This window comes from Ornithorhynchus anatinus, chromosome X5 (genome assembly GCF_004115215.2).
Source record: "Ornithorhynchus anatinus isolate Pmale09 chromosome X5, mOrnAna1.pri.v4, whole genome shotgun sequence".
NCBI classification, from domain to species: domain Eukaryota; kingdom Metazoa; phylum Chordata; class Mammalia; order Monotremata; family Ornithorhynchidae; genus Ornithorhynchus; species Ornithorhynchus anatinus.
Window position 1 is genome coordinate 43,070,692 of NC_041753.1, and position 23,133 is coordinate 43,093,824.

Below are 23,133 nucleotides of genomic sequence, written 5' to 3' on the forward strand. Positions count from 1 at the left end.
CGAAAGTAGAAGCATTCAACAGTTTCATTTAGATTGGCAAAAATGTGTTAAGTTGTAAGTGTTGAGGTTTCCATTTGCAAAGTTAATTAGCAGCCTGTAGAAAATTTAGACAAATGTCTTCCCCTCCATTATGAAAAGCACATACAAAAGAAGCTCCTGACAAGCACTGATAAAAATAAACCCTGCCACTCATCAATTCTTATTGAGGAATTCTACACCTTTGAAGAGCTGTGACCAAGGTAGCCATGAAGGCAGCCAATTATTCAATTGTCCAGGCCAGTAGTAAAGTCTCATTTTATTTCACTATCTCTTTAGAGGCTGTGAAGCATGAAGGGAAAGTGTGCTGGGGAATTTTGTGCATACTCAGTTCTTATATAAAATGTGTTTCCACCATCATCAACGGTATTTACTGAGTGCTTACTGTTTGCAGAGCACTCTGTACTAAGTGCTCAGGAGAGCACAATACAAGAACACAAGAGTTGATAGACATGTTCCCTGCCCACAACGAGCTTACAGTCTATAGAGGGAGACAGACACTAATATAAATAAATAATAAACGTATGATTTATAGATACATCCATAAGTGCTGTGGGGCTGAGGGTGGGGTGAATATAAAATGCCCGAATGTCACAGATACAAGTACATGGATGACACAGAAGGAAGAGGGGGCTGAGGAAAATAGGGCTTAATAAAGGAAGGCTTCTTGGAGGAGATGAGACCTTATTAAGGCTTTGAATTTGGGGAAAGTGGTGGTCTGGCATATATGGAGGGGGAGGGAGTTCCAGATGAGGGGGAGAACTTGGGAATGGGGTCGGTGGTGAGGTAGACAAGATCAGGGCACTGAGTAAGCTGGTGCTAGAGGAGCAAAGTGTGCTGTCTGGGCTGAAGTACTTTAGTGAGGTAAGGCAGGAGTGGGCGAGTTGATTGAGTAAGGACTTTCTATTTGATACAGAGGTAGATGGGCATCCATTGGAAGTTATTGAGGAGTCGGGAGACATGGTCTGAATGTTTAGAAAAATGATCCAGGCAACAGAGTAAAGTATGGACTGGAGTGGAGAGAGAAAGGAGGCAGGGAGGTCATCAAGGAAGCAGATGCAGTAGTCAAGGTGGACTACGTGTTTTGGAAAATAGAAAATGCTATTCTGACAATCTGCATTCTGGATAGAATGCCACTAAATGTTGGTAAAATAATAATAATTGTGGTATTTGTTAAGTGTTTATGATGTGTTAAACACTGTGCTAAGCACTGGTATAAATACAAAACAATCAGACACAGTTCCTGTCCCACTTGGGGATCACAGTCTTAAGGCAAGACATATTGGGTACTAAATCCACATTTTATAACTGAGGCAACTAAGGCACAGAGAAGTTAAGTTTACCCAGAGTAAACCATTTGCACAACACTAGTCAATGTATGTGTACTATAGTTTGACTATTTCTGTCTTATTCTTACCCTAGCGCAATTTGGACTCTGAATTGTGCACATGGAAATTAATTCACTTTACAAAGCATTTCATTTGGAGGTTGCAGAAAAATTGATGGCTAAAACCTGGGAACTGTTTCTTTAGGAATAAAAGGTTCATCTCTACAAGGGCTTGATTCTCCTGAAATTTTTATTCATCAAATTCTATGTGCATGTGATAACACAACACATACCATCATCATCATATAGCCAAACTCCATTATCTGATGACAAACGAATGTTCAAAGAAGTAATTTCTCTAACCATATTTGAGATGTATGTGATCCACTTATATGTAGATCTATATTAGACACTATTGTTTGCTTCACATACAGTTAATATGCTCATTCTGCTAGAGAATATCTAAGGAGGGAACATTTTTTTCTTGAGACTCAATCAAAAGGAGAAGATGCTTTTGTCTGCTTGTATGGCAGCATATCTCAGTCCAGTTGGAATACACTCAAGGATACTGCTGAAAGGAAACGGGAATGTCAGTTAAAAATATCAGAATTCACTCCAATTTTTTTTAAATCTGGAAGCTTTGGTTCCCCATTTGGTAAATCCTGCAGGCATCTGGACCAGGTGCCTACACTTGGAGCCTGTAAGTAGCCAATATCATTCTTTAAAGCAATTTCACATTTTTGTATTTGAATGAAGAGGCTGAATTACTGTGCCCAGTTCCTACTGTGACCAAATAACCACACTGTTACATTACCATGGCTCCTTGAGGAAGATGGTGCCAGGGTTAAGATGTGCACTGGTGTGGTTTTTTTGTATTTATCAGTTGGAGAGTGTATTTTTTGCTTGATTAGAGAAACAAACTCCAGAATCCCTGCTTGCTTTTCAGAGTGGTACTATTTAATTCGAATTCCAGCTCTGCCATTTTGTCAGCTGTGTGACTGTGGGCAAGTCACTTAACTTCTCTGTGCCTCAGTTCCCTCATCTGTAAAATGGGGATTAAGACTGTGAGCCCCACGTGGGACAACCTGATTCCCCTGTGTCTACCCCAGCGCTTAGAACAGTGCTCTGCACATAGTAAGCGCTTAACAAATACCAACATTATTATTATTATTTAATAAATTAGGATTCCTAATTGTACCTCTATGGGAAAAAAAAAAAAAAGAACTACAAAATAAAGGCCCGGAATTTGAAAACCTTCTGGGGAAAGGTGATTCTATTTAGGTTTTGGAAAGGTGAGTCTACATGCTTTTATGTGAGCATCACACAAAAGAAAAAGGAAAAATGATATGAGATATCAAATCCAGAGTAAAATATTCCTTGTGGAGCTACTTTGTGGCTCTTTGTTGCCTAGACTCCATTCTCAATCCCCATGGGAAGCCTCACATTAATGGTCAGGCAGTTCAGAGAATACAGAATATGTAGCAAAGCATGGCAGACGAGAAGAAAGATCTGCCCGACGTGAGCAGAGAGCAGGATGCTTTTCAGTTAAATACAGAAGGCCCTCCTTTCTTCCCAGATCAATTTATGATGAACCCAAAAGCTTGCAAAGAAAGTTGGCTTCTGTGGTTTGCTAACCATGTATCACTGAGATTCCAGCTGGATATTTTGAGCAGCAGGGCCAGAAAAAACAACATTTCATGAAGCCCAGTGGGGAGCAATATGTCCTAACGCACCTAACTGAACCTAGTACTCTGTACCCCTAACTAATGCATACAACACACACCTGGGCTTCTGCTGTCTTCTCTTTCCTTGATAGTGTTCAGAAAAGGAAGATGAAGGAAAGTTCAAATTCTTGGGGTTCCTAAACATCTTAATTTTAGGTAAGTTGCTATTGCTCCAGCTCTTCAACATAGCAATAAGAGGAGCCATCACTTAAGAGTGACTCTGCAGCTCTCATCTCCCTTCAATCAACGATAGGGCTCCAGACTCATCAATGATTAATTGTAATAATTGTGGTGATTGTTAAGGGCTTACTTATGTACCAAGCACTGTACTAACCACTGGGATAGATTCAACATAATCAAGTTGGATGCAGTTCCTGTCCCACAGGGGGCTCAGAGTCAATGTGGGAATCAATCAATTAATCAATTATATTTATTGAGGACTTACTGTGTGCCAAGCACCATACTAAGTGCTTGGGAGAGTACAATATAACAAATTTAGTAGAAATGTCCCCTGCCCACAAGGAGTTTACAGTTTAGAGGGGGAGACAGACATGGATCAAATACATTATGGATATGTACATAAGTCTTGTGGGGCTGATGGTGGGGTGAATAAAGGGTGCAAATCTAAGTGCAGGAGAAGGAGAACAAATATTGAATCCTTATTTTACATATGAGGAAGCTGAGGCACAGGAAGTTAAGTGACTTGTCCAAGGTTACACAGCAGGGAAGTAGCGGAGCAGGATTAGAACCCAGGGCCACTAACTCTCAGGACCGTGCCCTTTCCACTAGTCCATCCTGTTTCCCTGGTATGTCCTGTCAACTTATTCAACCATACAGGCCTGTAAGAAGTGGAATGGTATTGGATCATTTTTACTCTTTACTGGAGAAATGATGAATTAATATCTGGGCTGAGAATTGAATTTGTGATTACTGATTTAGGGTGCTCTTCTCTGAGGATCGGATTCCATCTTGAAAATCTATATGTCCTCATAATGGTAGAATTGATGTAGAATTGTCTGAGAATAATCTTTGTAAGAAATAACATAGGTCATCATCTATGTGCACTCATGGACAAATCCCTACCTCAGAACAACCGGATAGCCAAATTAGTAATACTAGCGGGGGAGAAGGATGGCAAGAAGAGACAGAAATCCTAGATAAACCTCCAAACCACATTTTACCTAATAGCTTCTATCTTCTTTCCCATAAGACGATTTAATTGTCCTAATAGGAATCAGGACAATTTGTTTCACTTTCTCTCTTTTCTTTTTCTGACCCCTCTAAATATGAACCCTTGATCCTAAAGGGGGGAATACAGCGCAGGGCCATGTTCTTATTTCTCCAATGCCCCGCATCCTGCAATTTACCCTCCCCCATCATGGACTCCAAAAGGGAATGTCCCTCTTCTGGGGGCTGTGTCCAAATAGAAGAGCACATCCTGATTTGCAATGATGAAATAGTAAACCACCAAACGTGGGAGTGTAATTCCTGCATTTCAAATGCCCTACCTGCATTTACCACTGGGATTCTTTTGTTTCATCTTACTGATTTCAGCTGTCGAACCTGCCTGTAGGCGTAAAACAATACTCTCCAGTGCTGCTTGATAGCGAGCATGAACACTCCCAAAATATATACAATGTTGAATTTATTTTTAATTGGAAAATAAAGTGTAGGAACTGAATTATTTTTTTTCTTGATGGGACTTTATTAAAAGTTCTGCCAATTCACCACCAGTCCTCCCCCTGGAGGGCCAGCAGCAGAGTGGCCAAAGGGTGGACAGAAGGTGGGAAGGGGAAGAAAGAAGAGGGGAGCAAATGGTTAAACAACAGCCTTGGAAGCCAACTCCCTGAACAATCATAGTTGGCTGCATAATAATAAATTGCAATATTCCATGTCAATAATTTAATCCAGCCATATAATTCTTCAATTTTTCCAGTCTTAATTGATCATAGCTATGCAGTCATCAGAAAGGCTGAAGACAAACACTAGCTCTCCAGTGATCCAACTGGCCAACTTAAAGGCCTGTGTAGTACAAATCTATCAGTAGGAATTTAAACATTGGACCTAGGAAATGCATATCTTTTTAGGCCTTGAGAAAAATATTGCTTGGAGTTATGCTTAACTCAGCATTGAAAAATTTAATGGTTCTTATTGCAGTTACTTGACAACATTCAATCAATGATATTTATTGTGCACCTGTGTACACAGTACTGTACTACGCGTATAGGAGAGTACAATAGAGGTAAAAGATGTGATCCATGTCCTTAAAACTCTAACGGGGAACACTAATTTAGTTTGTAGGAAAAAGGGACTGGAAAGATAGATAAGTGCAGAAATAAATGTTTAAATATTTGTGTATGTAAATTGATATGTGAATAAGTGGTCTGGGTGGTTCAGAATGCATACCTGTTTAGGTAGTAGTTGGGCACATGTGACTTGGGGAGAAGAAAATTAACTGGAGAAGGTAAGATTTCAGAAGGATTGTAAAAATTGGGGGGGAGGGGGGAAGATGACGACTGTGATCTACTGGATTAGAAAAGAGGAGGGAGTTCCAGGCAAAGTGGAGGCATTAGCCAGGAACTGGAGATGGGAGTGGTGAGAGTGAGTAAATTAATTTGGGAGGAGTGTATAGTGAGAATTGTAGGGAGGGTTGGTGGAGAGCTTTGAAGCCAGTGAGGAATCAAAGATTACACAGATGAAAAGCAGTGTGGTCTAGTGGAAAGAGTGTGACCTGGGGGTCAGGGGACTTGGGTTCTAAACCTTATTCCACCATGTGTCTGCTGTGTAACTTTGGGCAAGTGACTTAACTTCTCTGTGCCTCAGTTACCTTATCTGTAAAATAGGGATTAAGACTGTGAGCCTCACATGGGACCTGGACTGTGTCCAACCTGATTAGCTTGTATCTACCTACCCCAGTGCTTAGTACAGTGCCAGGAACATAGTAAGTGCTTAAAAATACCATTTTTTTAAAAAGACACTGCACTGTGAGAGTGGTATTGTTAACTAGAGTGGGGAAGTTTGAAGGAAGAGTGGATTTAGTTGGGGACATAAGGAGTTCAGTTTGGGGCATATTCAGTTTGAAGTACCAGAGGAACATTCATCTGGGTGTGACCTGGAGGCAGGAGGAAATGTAGTTTCCCTTTCCCCTTTCCTCTGCTCCTCCCCCCCCCCTCCCATCCCCTCAGCACCGTACTCATCCGCTAAACTGTATATATTTTCATTACCCTATTTATTTTGTTAATGAGATGTACATCACCTTGATTCTCTTTATTTGCTATTGTTTTAATGAGATGTTCATCCCCTTGATTCTATTTATTGCTATTGTTCTTGTCTGTCTGTCTTTCCCGATTAGACTGTAAACCCGTCAAAGGGCAGGGACTGCCTCTATCTGTTACCGATTTGTACATTCCAAGCGCTTAGTAGAGTGCTCTGCACATAGTAAGTGCTCAATAAATACTATTGAATGAATGAATAGTTGTAAAACAAAAAAGAGGCTAGGACTGGTGAGGTAGATTTATGATTGCAGCTGAAGCCATGCGATTGGTTGAGCTGTACAGCCACATGCAAGTAATGCAAAAATTTGAAAATAAAATAGTCTAAAGTGATTAAATTAATTTTAAAGCACCATATAGGTTTGTGTGATCTTGCTTTGTTTTGAATTCAGCTTTTACATTTCACCAAAGCCATTTCCCTTTCACACTTGAATGCTGGAAACACAGATTACTAGGCAATTTGTTTCTGAAAGGAGGCAATGCACCTGTTGGAGACTGAATAAGTACCGATTAATCTAGGCATCATTTGACTAGAAAATGTGCTTGCGTGGTTACTAATAACCACAAATGTGTCTACCAACTCTGTCATATTGTACTTTCCCAAGTGCTTAGAACAGTGCTCTGCACACAGTAAGCACTCAATAAATACTACTAATGATGATGATGAAGGTAAAACCATTTCCTTCCCTCTTTAAATCTTGAAGGATATAACTTACTCACTGTATCTTGATTTCATATATATTACCACCAAACCCTTGCCCATGTCCTCCCTCTGGCCTGGAATTCCCTCTCTCTTCATTTCTGCCAGATCACCATTCTCCCCATTTTCAAAGCCCTCCAGTAGGCCTTCCCTGACTAAGCCCTCACTTCTCTCATGTACAGATCCTTATCCTCTAAACTGTAAGCTCACTGTGGGCAGGAAATGTGTCTGCTATATTGTTATATTGTGCTAACCTAAGCACTTAATACACTGCTCCTGCACATAGTAAGCACTCAATAAATATGATTGATTATATTCCACTATTTCCCCTAACTGTAATTATTTTAATGCCTGTCTCCCCTTGTAGGCTATAAGCTCCTTGTGGGCAGGGATTGTATCTACCAACTCGAGTATATTGCACTTTCCCAAGAGCTTAGTACAGTGCTCCACACACAGTAAGAACTCAGTAAATACCATTGATTGATTGATTCCCTGTCAATGCTTCCCTTCCATGTCGCCTGTGCAAATAGGTCCGTAGTTCTTAAGCACTATGATTTCTACCCTTCCTCCATGTGTAATTTACTTTAATAGCTGTCTCACCCTCTAGTCTGTAACTGTAGACTCTAGTCTCCGTGCGGTTGGGAATCATGTCTACTTATTCCATTGGACTGTGCTCTCCCAAGCCCTTGGTATAGTGCTCTGCACACAATAAGCACTCAGTAAATACCAAAGATTGATCGGTGACTTGAAATGGAGAGAATTTTTCATCTGTTCAAGCAACTCAGATTTTGAAATTAGAACAACTAGTTAGAAAACTTACTTGCTTTTACACGTATGTGTTGTTCAGTAAAGCACATTCTTAAGACTATCCCTGGCCCTGCTTATCTTCTCATTTGTTAAGTTAAGATGAAAAACAATAATGAATATCGCTCAGGTAAAACAGTCACTGCAAATTAAGCACTGGATTATTCCATGCCAATTTTCCCATTCACTTGCAAATTCTCCAACTTCAAAATTCAAGGATTGCAAAAACACACTTACCCTCTCCATTTCTTTGAAGTCCTCATCTAGCTTGGTTCCTTCGGCCCCTCCAACCTTCTCACTCACTTTCTGTAGGAGATAAATAAAAATAAAGTTTTCTTGAGCTCAGGTTCAAGAGAAAACATTATATAAAAGCGTTTTTCTTCTGACATATTGGGTATAGTAGGAAGGTACACCAGTCATTAGCCAGGAGGAAATCCACTTAACTTTTCTCTAATTGGAAAGAACTCAATATAATTTTAGGTAGGCAATTGGGAAGTTTATCCAAATGGCAAATGGATAAAAACTTTTCTTAACTGGTTTAGTTAAAAGGACCTGAAATACTTTTCTTTAGAAAAACTGCCAATGTACACACTGGGACTCAGTTCATAGCAATAACTACGTGTAACAGAAGGTATTTCAGCATCACCTAATCATTTTCAGTTACTATTAATAACCTAAATGAAGTATTGCAAAGCCAAAGGTGCCTTTTTGTGTGAAAGGGAGAATGGGTGCAGGGCTGGGGGGCGGGAAGAAAGCGGGGAGGGCAGGGGCTTTAGTGGGGATGAAAACTGGGATAGGGCAGGATTCACAAAAAAGCTAATAGGTCAGAAAGGCATTATCTGGGATTTTCTCAGCCCTAACTGGAAACTCTCAGGTGTAGTCTAGACTTCAATCATGTTCCTTCTCAGACTGCATCTTTCCAAACTGAAGCATCATGACCCTTTCAGCTCATCCTAATAGAATTTTAGTCAATTTCCTGATCATCTTGATTACCCATCCCTAAACCTTGTAAAACGTGAACCTTGGTGGTGGTAGTAATAGTATTTATTAAGTGCTCACTGAGTATGGAGCACTGTACTAAGCACTGGGAAAGAATACACAAAAGGGAATTAGATATGGTTCTTAACCCTTGGGGGGGCTCACATTCTAAGAATACAAGTTGGGAGAAGGGACTAGAGACAGTCACCTCACACACACATGTACTTTCCCAAGAGTTTAATACACAGTGAGTGCTCAATAAATGCGATTGATTGAGTGAATGAATGACGAAACATGGAAACAGAGCCCAGACTTACACAAAATATAAACAGAATCAATAAGGTGCTGTGGCTAGAGGAGCAGAATTACAGGCTTCTTGGGGCTCAGAGTTCAGGGCACACCCACAGCCACCCATCTCCTCAGGTTTTGTGGAGGCTTCATGCTGTGGATACACACGATAGCAGATTTTTTCCCTGCCTGGTGAGCATAGAGCATGCTGAGAGCGAGGACCCTCAGTGGCAGGAGGAAAGGTAGTAGTTATTAGTTTCATATCATGGCAAACTATTGCTTTTTGCTTTCCTTTCTAGCTCTTTCCTGATGGTGTCCAACACTGAGTTGGCCTTTCTACCACTGATGTACAGTGTACTGTTAAGTTTAATGAACAATCAACTGAACTGTAAACTCCTTCATTAGACTTTAAACTCCTTGAGGGCAGGGATTTTGCCTTTTACTTTTATTGTACACTCCCAAAACACAGTACAGTTTCAATAACCATACAGTACACAGTGCAGTTTTCCCCTCTAGACTGTCAGCTCATTGTGGTCAGGGAATGTGTATACCAACTCTGTTATATTGTACTCTCCCAAGCACTTCGTACAGTGCTCTGCACAGAGTAAGTACTCAATATATGCGAATGATTGATTGAAAAAACCATGCTGACTAAATGAGTGAAGAGTCAACAAGTGACATCAAAATTTCTTTGGGAACTTAAGTGCTTTCAATGTGCCAAATACTGTGCTGAGTTCTGGGAAAGGTATAGCATAATCTGTTTGCACTCAATCATTGTTCCATACAGTCTAAGTGGACAGGAGAACAGATATTTTATTCCCATTTTACAGAAGAGGAAATTGAAGCACTGGAAATTAACTGACTTGTCCAGGATCGCACAGTGGACAAGCAGCAGAGTTAGGACTTGAACCCGGATATCTTGACTCCCGGTTCCCCACTCTTTCCCCTAGGCCATTCTACCTCCTGTGTTTCTCTAAGCTCATCAACCTGTAGCTATAATTTGGATTCTTTTACCCTAGTTGGGTGCATTACCTTGCATTTGTTTACACTGAAGCTCATCTGCTAATTTTCAGCCCACTCACTGAGCTTCAGATCTTCCTATTCGCACTTGACTTGCCCTGTTAATGGACTTTGTGATTCTCCTTTCTAGAATGAGTTTTCCATTTCTGAAAGGATTATCTTTCTTCCTATGTGGTCTTTTTATCAGTTAGCCAAACAGGGTTTCTGTTTGATCACCCATTTTGTGTTTTGTTTTGGTCATTCTGGGGCATGTATTCTACCTGGTCTTATTATGGAGGTGTTTTAGTTTGTTTTTTTAAACACTTTTCACGTTTCTGGTAAGTTACTTATTTTTTAACTCCCCTTCTCAGCTTCTTCCTTAAGTGTGCATTTTTCCAATGCTTTCCTACCTCAGACCAGGAAGGGTAAAGCCGCGGAAGGCCGCTGACACCCCCCACCTTCTCCACAGGACTACCAGGACTTGCAGCTCAGGAGACGGAATGCCCTCAGAACTACCCATCAGTCCAAGCTCTGGGCTGGGAAAGGGTAAATAAACTCCAGCAGCATGAGGTCTTCTTAACCTTTAGAATGTTGAAAAGACTGAGATTGTGGATGCGCTATGACTGTTGTGTTGAGCCCTAAGAGGGCTAAAACACTCCTCGAGCCACAGTCCCCTACTGCTCTCATCCTTTTTATTGCCGTTATTGTCTTTTATGTTGTTTTACTTCAGTGTCAATTCCCTCTTCCCACTTTATTCTTAGTTTGGGAACCACTGAGGGCCAAGGACCACATCTAGTTGTCACCCATACATTTTTCCTAGAGCTTACTACAGTGCTTTACACACAGTAGGTGTTTCATATGTACTATTAATACTATACATAATTCTTTGGGCATGTGTGACTGCAACACAGTCTCTGTGTTTCCCAGGACTAAAGTTTCCCTCAGACTGTGTAGCCCCCAGAATGGGAGCAAATAGGAATCCCTATCCCTAAGTCATGCAAGATTCTACCTTGTCAAATTTGTTTACTTTTCAATTGCCCCTTGTTTAGCACAGTGCACTGCACATAGAAAATATCTTTGATTCTACTATAGTGCACAGACTGCTGTTATACATGTACTGAACTGGGAAATGATGCCATCAGTAAATCCTGTTTTCATCAATAGGTACTGTAAACTTCATCATCAGTGCCATTCAGGAGAGTAACTACTCTGAACCAAGCACCACTGAGGGAAATATAAAAGTACAAAATGTGATCTTTGCCCTCAAGAAGCTTATAGTTTCATGAAGAAAACAAGTAGACAACAATGGACAAGAGTTAGGAGTGTGAAGAGTATAAATACTGAAATACAAGGGGGGACATAAAGCCATAAACAAGATACACACTCATAAGGGCTTAAGTGTGCTGTGGTGGCTGAGAGGGTGGTATGACCAGAAAGGTGAGAAAATAAATCAGGGACTGCCTCCTGCAGAAGATAGCTTTTTAGAATGGCTTAGAAGTATGGGAGACCTGCAGCTTGGCAAAGCTGAGGGGGGAGGGGAGTGTATGTAAATCCTAGGTAAACAGATATTAATGAATAACTAACATTATTTCAGGCACAAGCATCCTTGGGCTACCACAACAATCCCAACCGATATTCCCATAGGAAGTTGACTAATTCATTCAGAATTTACAAGTAAAATCAACAACCATATCAACACAGGAAGCCTAACCTTGAATCAGGCTCTTCATGAAATCATATAAAATATTAACAGAAGGGAAAGTCTTAAATAATGAATGAGAATCAAGAATATTTGATGGCATGTTGAAAATTCATGAGTGCAGGGGAGTGAAAACCACACAACATTTGTTGTTTGGTTGAATGTATGCAGCCATTGGGCGTTTAGTGATATTCTGTAACTGATATGGAAGGCTATATTCAACTTTAATACTTGAATACCCTGCTTAAAAAACATGGCATATAATGAAAGTTTTGCAAATTATACCATTCTGTCCATCAGAGAAACCTAACTTTTCTGAACTCCAATGGACAATGGCCAATATTTCCATGCATCTACTTGAGTTTATCCTGGAGGAACTGATCATCAATCAATCACATTTATTGAGTGCTTACTGTTTGCAGAACACTGTACGAAGTGCTTGGGAGAATATTATCTAACAGTTGATGGACACACTCCATTAGACTGTAAGCCCATCAAAGGGCAGGGACTGTCTCTATCTGTTACCGATTTGTACATTCCAAGCGCTTAGTACAGTGCTCTGCACATAGTAAGCGCTCAATAAATACTATTGAATGAACTATCTGCCCTCAACAAGAGGAGCAGCTTGGCTTACTGGAAAGAGCACGAGCTTGGGAGTCAGAGAACGTGGGTTCTAATCCCGGCTTTGCCACTTGTCCACTGTGTGACCTTGGGCAAGCCAATTCACTTCTCCGTGTCTCAGTTACCTCATCTGTAAAATGGGAATTAAAAGTGTGAGCCCCATGTGGGACAACCTGATTACCTTGTATCTACCCCAGTGCTTAGAACAGTGTTTGGCACATAGTAAGCGCTTCACAAATGTCTTAATTTATTATTATTATTATTATTAACAAGGTTACAGTATAGAGGGGGAGAGAGGCATTGATATAATTCACTGGAAATGATGGTGTCAAAATAGATAGAAAAGTTCCACTTAAATATAACACCAATACAATGGAACAATTTCTCCTTAAATACTACAGACTCACTTGGATCCACCGTAGATGAGGATTGTGTGACTTCTGTATATCTTGAAAATAAATCAGTGCAGTGGAATTCATTTTCCCCATCTCATCCATCTATGCTCAGTTTGAATGACAATTCCCATTTATTTTATTACCATTTTTCTATTGAATATATTCTATGTTCAGAATACAAAAGTTGCTTTGAAAATTCAAATGTCTCCCGAGCTGTTCTTTAGCATGAAAAGTGATAACTTTTTAAAAATTCCATATTTCTAGTCTGAGAACTCTGCAGAAAATACTACTCTACTATCTACCTACCACACACTTATGCTGGAAATATCAATGAGATACAGTACACAAATTTCAATTATTTGGAGAGATGGCACTAAATAATTTCTACAAATATTTTATACAGGCTGAGATCTAAAATCAATCGATGATATTTACTGAACTCTTACTATGTAAGGAGCACTGTTCTAAGCACTTGGGAGAGTAGTATACGAGAAATCAGCAGACATGTTCCCTACCCATAATGAGCTTACAAGCAAGGCTCTTTCTCAACATACATAACACTAGGGAAATGTCACAGTATTTCAAAGTCATCATTATCACCGTCCTCAAAGGGGAGCAGACTGACTGCAGAAATTGTGGGATCTCATGGCTTTCCATTGCTGGCAATATCCTGGCCAGGTCACTCTTGGATGAACTACTGAAGAACATTGGTAACAACACCCTCCCCAAATCACAACATGGCTTCAGACCACATGGGGACACAGCAGACATGATCTTAGCAGCAGGTGAGATATGAGAGAAATGCAGAAAAACAAAGCAGGGCCTCAAAAAGTTGTTCAAAGACAGTAGAAAATATTGGACACCTTAGATGTGATTTCTGGCAATTACTTGGTTGCCCTGAAAACCCTGCCAAGATCCCCAAACTACTTCACAGTAATACTGTCAGCTAGATTTGAACTGGAGGGACCTCGTCAGATCCTTTTCCCATCACCAAGGGAGTAAAGTGGGCTTATGAACTAGGTCTAGTCCATTCAAACTTCTGTATGTAGCTATGCTTGAAGTGGCAGCAGGGCATCTGGAAGTTGGTATCCAAATAGGATTCTTATCCTCTGGGAAACTCTCGATATGCTCTCAGCCTGTAGAACTGAAAGAGTCCCTAAAATACCATTTACTCCTATAAATTGATAACAATGCTGGACACACACACACACACACACACACACACGAAGAAATGCAGATGATTATGACCTGCTTGTTAGATTGAGCAAAGCACTATGGATGGGCAATAATCTGAAGACTGAAGATTTGAACCAACCCACATCTGGCTAACCCTACACATAACCAAGAATCAACTTCAGTTACAAAGAATTGAATGGCATTACTAAATTTTGTTACATTAGAAACACATTATCCAGTGGTGCAAGAATAAGTATGGAGAAAAAGCTGAATGAACAAGGCTATTGTATCCTTTGGGAGGCTCAAAGACACATTGATGTCAACACGGCTTCAAGATTCATGCCAGACCTGGGTTCAATCTTGGGTCTGCCACTTGTCTGCTGTATGACTTTGGGCAAATCACTTAAATTCTCTGTGTCTGTCACCTCATCCGTAAAATGGGCATGAAGACTGTGAGCCCTATGTGGGACATGGACTGTGTCCAATATGATTACCTCATATCTATCCCAGCACTTAGTACAGTGGCTGGTACATAGTAAGCGATTAATGAATACCACAATTGTATACAATGCAACTGTGATGCCCAATTATCTTTAAGGTTGTGAAACCTGGACCTTTTATACACATCACATTCCACTTCCGATCTCAGCTCTTCCACTTGCCTACTGTGTGACTTTGGGCAAGTCACAACTTCTCTCTGCCTCAGTATCCTCCTCCACAAAATGGGGGGATTGAGTTCGAATTCCTCCTATGGAGACTGTGAATCGCATGTGGGACAGGGGCTTTCTCCGACCTGGTTATCTTGTATCTATCCCAGCACTTAAAACAGTGCTTGACACAAAGTAAATGTGCCACAAGTATTATTATTATTATTATTATTAGAGCAGTTTCAACACACCATGTGGCTAGATGGGATAACCTATACAGTATACAGTGAGATCCCAGAGAGCTCCACAAGGGCAGGAAACATGTATTTTACATTTATTGTACTCTTGTGAGTACATAGTACAGTGCTCTGCACCTGCTGGGTGTTCAATCAATGGTATTCACTGAGCACTTTCTGTGTATAAAGCACCACACTAACCACTTGGGAGAGTACAATACAACAGAATTGGTGGACACGCTCCCTGCCCACAATGGGCTTACAGTCTAGAAAGGAAGACAGACATAAATCAATCAATCAATCATGCTTATTGATGGCTTACCGGTTCAGAGCACTTATGCTAAGGTCTTCAGAGAGTACAATCTAACAGAGTTGGTAGAAATTTTCCCTGCCCACAAAGAGCTACAATATATACATAATGAACAGGTAAATAATGGCTGTGGGGCTGAGGGTGGAGTTAATACCAAGTGCCCAAAGCATAGGGATCCAAGTACATTACCACTGAATGAACAGATGAATGCAACACTAGCATCAAACGATGCCCATCGCATTTACATTGGGGTGGAATTAGAACCAAGGACCTCTGAACTCCGATGCCTGGGCTCTTTCCACTAAGCCATGCTGCTTCTCATGCATACCATAGTTCTTTACTCTTCCTCAGAGACTACTCACTGCTGAATCAGGTCATAATTGCTGTGGGATCCTCTGGCCTCACAAGAATGATAGACATATAAAACCAACCTCCTTCAGGGACATTGTATCTGGGGACCAGATTTTTCCGAGTAGTTCCCATGCGATATCAGAAGCTATTGTGGCGGCACTAAATATAAAGAGCAACATATGCTATAAATAGTAATGCACAGTTGGAGTTGATGCTTATGTCATACTCTGGCATATTCACACTCTGGAGTCATTCACTGATTTCCCTTGAGAGAGATTCCTTCCCCTGACTTTGTAAATGAATGATGCCTTAAGATTGATGACTCAGATACAAAGCCAAGGAAGGAGAGCCTTCATGTACCTTCGTGAACTGAATCTACTTAGTCTCTAGGGTAGTGGGAGAACACTGTAATGATTAGAGTACATACGTTGGAGCAGGAGGAGAGTGGAAACTGGGGCTATCTTGAGGCCCTCCCCTTAAGAAGAAGCAGGGTGAAGTGGAGGCAAGAATGAAGGGTCAACAGCCTGAAATGCTCTCGGTCAATTAGGCAGCAGAATGACGTGTTTCTGGAACAATCTAAGGGGAAAGACTAGTGATGCACGTTTCCAGAAACATTGGCTCTGTGTGATCGGCAAGCTCTCTACTAACATTAGACCGGCATTTAATGTGATATTTGCCTCATGCAGATCTGAGTCAAAAATCTAATTTTAACAAAGAAATTCCCTTCAAAAATATGCTTGGCCACAGAAGCTGCTCCCACCACCAAGGCAGTTTTTACAAAGTACCAGTGAGAAAGTGGGTCAAAAATTTAATGGGTCCCTACTGCCCAATGGCTTGTGTGATGTCATCATGTCACGCTGTGGGCTCAGCGTAACGCGTGCGACATCACCTGTGTCTGTCTGATGTCCGTGAGGTCAGTCAATGGCCACACATAGACAAGGAAATATAAGACAGCTGTAAGTAATTGACTGCACTCAGCTCCTACAAGACTCAAGGACTTTACTTGTGAAATCCTGCACTATTTTCTATAAATTTATTTCCTCTTGAGAGAATTACATCTGCTTATGGCATTAACATTTCTTAGTGGGAAGCATCTAGAGATCTTCCTTTCCAGCAATGCACTTATTTATTTTGATTATTCTTCAAAATATGCACATATTTGTCTCCTCCATTATTGCATAAACTCCTTATTCTGTACGTTCCAAGCACCTGCTACAGTATACTGCACCAAATGGGTGCTCAATAAATCCTAATACTACTACTAATGTATAAAGCAGGGGCCTGGGAGTCAGAATGTCATGGGTTCTAATCCCATCTCCACCACTTGTTTGTTGTGTGGCCTTGGGCAAGTCACTTCACTTCTCTGGGCCTCAGTTACCTCATCTGTAAAATGGGGATTGAGTCTGTGAGCCCCACTTGGGACAGGGACTGTGTCCAACCTGATTTGCTTGTATTCCCCCTCACCTCTTACTTAGTACAGTGCTGGGCACATATTAAGTGCTTAACAAATACCATTATTATTATTACTACTGCTATTGCTTTACATTTAAGACTTAGTAAAATCCACCCTGAAAAGACTGAATTAAAAAGTTCATTGCAAAAGGCAAGACACTCACAAAATGGTGCCCCTAAATCATAAATGGGGCATGGTTTTCTTGAATTTCTGAAAGTTAGGAGTACAAGGATTGATTTGGATTGATTTCATTCTTAAATATTCAGTGAATAATTAGGTGCTAGTGTACTAGTCCAGCAGCAATTATCTAGGGGTAGCAAGAGGGTCAAGGTGATACTGATAGAGAACAGTTCCTCTGCCCATAGAAGCAGCATGGTGTAGTGGATAGAGACCCGGCATGGGAGTCAGAAGGTCATGCGCTCTAATCCTGCCTCCACCACTTGTCTGCTGTGTGACCTTGGGCAAGTCATTTCACTTCCTTGGGCCTCAGTTCCCTCATCTGTAAAATGGGGATTAAGACTGTGAGCCCCACGTGGGACAACCTGATCACCTTGTATCCCTCCAGTGCTTATAGCAGTGCTTTGCACATAGTAAGTGCTTAAGTATCACCATTATTATTACTATTATTATAAATAACTACCAGAATGTTATTGGGTCAATTCAGAATGCACCTAGTGGGGTCAACAGCTCCATTCACACAGAGTTAAGGGAAATAAGTTAAATCCAGGCAAATCTACATTGGCAGGGATTTTGTAAGGATGCCTTTGCTTTGGAAAACATTTTGTTGGAGACACATTCCAACAATCGAAAAATTTAATTGTCCAAGAAAACATCCATTCCAATAATTTCCACCACAGCCAAGCAAAGCATACCTTCATATCTGTCGCCTTCCCTCTTGCCACCGAGGGTCCCCGCTCCCCAAAGGCTCCGTGCCCATTGGGCTAAGGATAAAAGCTGCTCCCACATGCTCTCAGCATCCCCCCCACCACATATATATACACACACCAGACAGTTTGGTATGCTATCTGTCCCCAAGACCTGATACTGGCTCCCTTCCATGCCACTGAGGAGACTCCATCCTGTCCTGCGTTCCGCCACCCAGGCAGCAAAGAGAACAGCAGCGACAACATGAGGCCTCCACAAAAGGCTGGAAGATGCTGCAGTGGTTGCTGGGGCTCTGGTTGTTCCTCATAATCTGAACCACAAGGAGCCTGAAATTCTGCTCCTGTAGCCACAGCACACTACTGGATTGTATGTGCATGTATGTGTGTGTATATGCATTTGTCTGTGTTATGTTTTAACGTTTCATCATTCATGATGGGTCTGTCTCCCGTCCCTTCTCCCCACTTATACTCTTAGACTGTGAGCTGTCCGAGGGTCAGAGACCATGTCTAATTCCTATCTGTTTATTCTCTCCCAGAGCTTAATACAGTGCTCTGTAGAAAGTAAGTGCATGATAATAATAATAATAATGATGGTATTTGCTAAGCACTTACTATGTGCAAAGGACTGTTCTAAGCGCTGGGGGGGATACAGGGTGATCAGGTTGCCCACGTGGGGCTCACAGTCTTCATCCCAATTTTACAGATGAGGGAACTGAGGCCCAGAGAAGAGTGATTTGCCCAGAGTCACACAGCTGACAAGCGGCGGAGCTGAGATTAGAACCCATAACCTCTGACTCCCAAGATTGTGCTATTTCCACTGAACCATGGTGCTTCTGCTATGATAAATACTACTACTACTCTCCCAGTGTTTAGTGCAGTGCTCTGTATGCAGTAAATACTTAATAAACACTATTACTACTACCATTAATAATGTCTCCAAAATGAAGGATGAGAAAAGGTCTTCACAGAAAAAACTACTTTATTCAATATTCGTTTTTTTAACAACTGCCATCGCTGCGTATAACTCTCTTGTGATGCAAATGTACATTTTCTGAATCAATGAAATCTGGGCTCTGTTTGCCATCTCATAACTTTTGGATAGTTCTCATTTCTTTCGCCCCATTCAACTCCATATTGCTTCTGATCTTATTCTTACACCCACCAGTCTGTCCGCTCCAACTTCAGAATGTAGCACTAAGAGGGCAGAATGCTGAACAATATGCAACATTCCACAGAGCATGTGCATCTAATATATCCTAAATAGTGATAATAACCACCCTATGGTTTACCACTTGAAAATGACAACATCCCTAGAATTCTAAATTGTTTTTATAATGCTTAAGAACAATATCTTTCCAAGGTAAAGCACTCACATCCATCTTCTCTCTATTTTTCTTAATTTGATATTGTTATTATTTCACCTGGGTTTCTGTTATACATAACATGTCAAAAACAATAAAAAGGCTGAGTTCCTTCCTCAAGCTGAAGACAGCAGATGAATTATTGGAGCTGAATCCAATTCACTTTCTCACCTAATCTTGTTCCAGAAACCTATCTTATATCTAATGTTCATTTGCCTGGATAGGAAATTGAGGTGGTGAACTGAGGTGCTTATTTTGTGCAGAATTCAATTTGATCATAAGATGAGCAACTGTTTTCAGGCTTTATCTATCAAAATGGACAATCAATTGCTCATGTGCATTTTCACCAATTTTCTTTGCTCATTTGCTTGGTCTAAAGTATGAAATAGTTTGGAAAACCATATACAAGATTTCAAAAAAAGGGAAACAAATTTAAGATTAAAACATTAAGGGACGTTTTTTTTGTTAGGAGATACTGAAACATCTTAAACTGTGAGCTCCATGACGACAGATACTGTGGGTGTTAACTTCCTTGTTTAGCAGAGCAACACCTTATAGGTACTTTTGAAATACTTGTCATGATGTGAATGACTACTTGGTCTTGTCTTGGCTTATGATGTCAAATTGTCTTCAACCCATAGTGACACAATGGACACATCTCTCCAGAATGACCTGCCTACATTTATAATCTTTCGATAGTATATCCATAGTTTTCTTGTTAAAAATTTGGAAGTGGTTTACCCTTGCCTCCTTCCACACAGTAAACTTGAGTCTCCATCCTTTACTCTCTCATGCCGCTGCTGCCCAGCACAGGTGAGTTTTGACTTGTAGCAGATTGCCTTCCACTCATTAGCCACTGCCCAAGCTAGGAATGGAATGGGTATGCCTCTGCTTTACTCTCCTTCCCATACTCGAGACTGGTAGAGTAATAGAAACTCTCCAGGTGCAACTCTGAGAGGGGTGACTACTCAGTAGGTCTGGTCATATCAATGAGAAGAGAGTAAATGGTTCTTATAAAGGGGAGGCATCCCTACTATCTATTGGAGGAGTAGTCCTCCCAGAAAGGAGCCATTTTTTCATTGTCAGGCCAAGAACCAAGAAATGTAAGAAATTAACAATATTGTTCTGACGTGGAGAGGCAGGACTGCCAAAAGTGCAAGTGATGTAGGGAAGCAGCTGGTACTGGTAACGAACCTCAGGAAAGCTGGGGAGAGGACACCTGGAACATAATAGCCTTTCCCAGAGACATCTGTACCCTTTGGCAGTTTCCATGGCAGGACAATCTCGGCAAAACAAGTTCAATGGTAGAATTTTAAACATGTACAGGCAAAGGGATCTTATCATCGCCTAGTGGATAGAGCACAGGCCTGAAAATCAGAAGATCATGGGTTCCAATCTCAGCTCTGCCAAATATCTGCTGTGTGACCTTAACTTCTCTTTATAAAGAGTTTAAAGAGAGTGTGGGGAGCATTTTCATATTCATATAAAGTGCATGTTTACAGAATGTAGAAAAAGGACCCCCACACACACGCACATGTGTGGGGAGGTCCTTTTTCTATATTCTGTATCTGTGTGTGCATGTGTCCTTTTTCTATATTTTGTACAAACTGTGTGTTTTTTATAGAAAGTCATTTTTGGTGAAATGAGGTAATCATGTTCATGGAAATTTGCCTTCTAGTGATGAATAAATAGGAATTAATGGGTTAAAGTGTTAGAAAAGATGACCATTTTTGAAATAAATTCTAGCGTTTTTGTTCTGTCTAATCAATCAGTCAATCATATTGATTGAGTACTTACTGTGTGCAGAGCACCATACTAAGCACTTGGGAGAGTACAATATTAAGCGACACATTCTCATCCACAATGAGCACACTGGCAGAATACTTACAGGCTTGCTCTTCATTACTATTTTATTGACTAAATATTGGAAAGTTGCAAAAACATCAAGAAACAACACTATAGTAAGGCCGACACAGAAACCGGGAAGCATAGCAGCATTCTGCCTTAAGCAATGCCACCCAATCTACTTGTGCCACCTTGAAGGTCACATTATACCCCAAATAGACTCACACTTTGGAAAGAATATTCCCTAATCTTTTCTTGATGTTATAGCCATATGGTGTAATGAAAACAAGTGCTATAACAACAACAATTATCTACCCATGTTCTCTTATAATGTGAGGGCTGGTCTTGAAAACCCTCACATACAGGAAAATTCACAATGCAGTGCTCACCCATTCTGATTCCACATACTCATGCACACACGCTCACTCAGATGCTTCCAGTTACAAGGTATGCCAAGCTCAATAATAATAATAATGGTATTTGTCAAGTGCTTACTACGTGCCAAGCACTGTTCTAAGCGCTGGGGTACGTACAAGTTAATCAGGTTGTCCCACGTAGGGCTCACGGTCTTCATCCCCATTTGACAGATGAGGTAACTGAGGCCCAGAGAAGTTACCCAAGGTCACACAGCTGACAAGCGGCGGAACCGGGATTAGAACCCATGACCTCTGACTCCCAAGCCCGTGCTCTTTCCACTAAGCCACGCTGCTTTCCAAACAGGCTTGCATCATGATAAGAATATTCCCTAATTCTTTAAAATCACAGTTGTATTTGAGGATAAGTAAAGACTTTCCTTAAGCATGTTGATAGTGTAAATTTCTAGAGATAAAGCACCCGTAGAGTTTTGTGCTAGCATTAGCTCATTATACCTCTTCAATTTACTTTGTAAACTCCACTGGGCACAATTTCTCATTTGTAACAACAAACTGATCCAGATAACTCAGAAACTGAAATATGGCAAGAAAAATTAGCTTACAGGATGGTTTGCAGCTCACCAAAGAGCTCCCCGGGGCATCATTATACTTCAAAACTCATCAATTATATGGCATCCCACTGGCTTCAGATGGAAACCTAAAACTACAGAGGTCAGATTAACATCAAGTATGTCATGGAAAACCACCATACATATCAGCTTTTGACTGATCCAATCTAGGACAAAAAGATCAAGGGTTAAAAAGGGCACTGAGTCTAAATCCCTCTTCTAGGCCACACCAGGTAGCAGCTGCTGAAAATTCAAAAGGCCTCCCTCTCTGCAAAAGTCAGAGAGCAATCACTGCGTAAGGTGATACCTCGATGAGGGAAACATAACAAAAAGGTGAAGAAACATGGAATACTTTGAAAACAACCTCCCCAAAGGTAAAAAACACACACCACAATATTAGACATGGGATTGGGCTACTCAGATCATGATGATAAACAACAAAGGACATATTATCACAACTGCAAAGATACAAAACTCTGAAATGAGAGAAGAGGAGCCAATTACTTTAGTTTACAGACTCACACACCAGCCTAACTAGAATGCCTGCATTCATTTAAAATATCCTCAACTGCTGCTGTAGTTTGTTCTGACTTTCTTTACCCCTGAGAAATATGAAGTTATTCTAGTTAGAAGGCATTTGTTTCAAATGCACTTTGCATTAAAAATACATATATCCTGTACTGTAAATTGATATCTTGGACAACAGCGAGAGGATTCCAAAGGAACCTGGGGCTGTTCATGATACGCCTCGCTCCTTGGTGGCAATATTACTGTTGCATCACAGACACTCTTAATTCATGTGGGAAAACTCATTCTGCAAGTTTTATTTCAACTGTAATTAATAAACGGACAATGCTTAAGGGACTTCAGGATTGAGATGTAATTATAAGAAAACAAATAACCCCTCCAGATTAAAATTTAAATGATGAAAAAATAGGGCTTATAAATATGGAGGGTCTTAGTGGTTTAATTAACAAAGAATTCCAAGGGCAAGGAATATAACTCTAAATATAATGAGTTGAGAAATAGATAATATTCTGGAATA

The 23,133-nt window shown here is 40.7% G+C and overlaps 1 protein-coding gene and 1 non-coding gene across 2 annotated transcripts in view; both read right to left on the reverse strand.

Moving 5' to 3' along the window:
* Positions 1-23,133, reverse strand: part of SH3GL2 (SH3 domain containing GRB2 like 2, endophilin A1) — a 151,365-nt gene that overhangs the window by 31,142 nt on the left and 97,090 nt on the right. Inside the window, exon 2 of the mRNA XM_007655640.4 lies at positions 8,101-8,169. Coding sequence (XP_007653830.1) covers positions 8,101-8,169 — 69 coding nt within the window. The remainder of the gene's footprint in view (positions 1-8,100; positions 8,170-23,133) is intronic.
* On the reverse strand, positions 20,085-20,222 carry LOC114808417. The gene has a single exon (XR_003756265.1). It is a non-coding gene; the product is annotated as a small nucleolar RNA SNORA7 (small nucleolar RNA).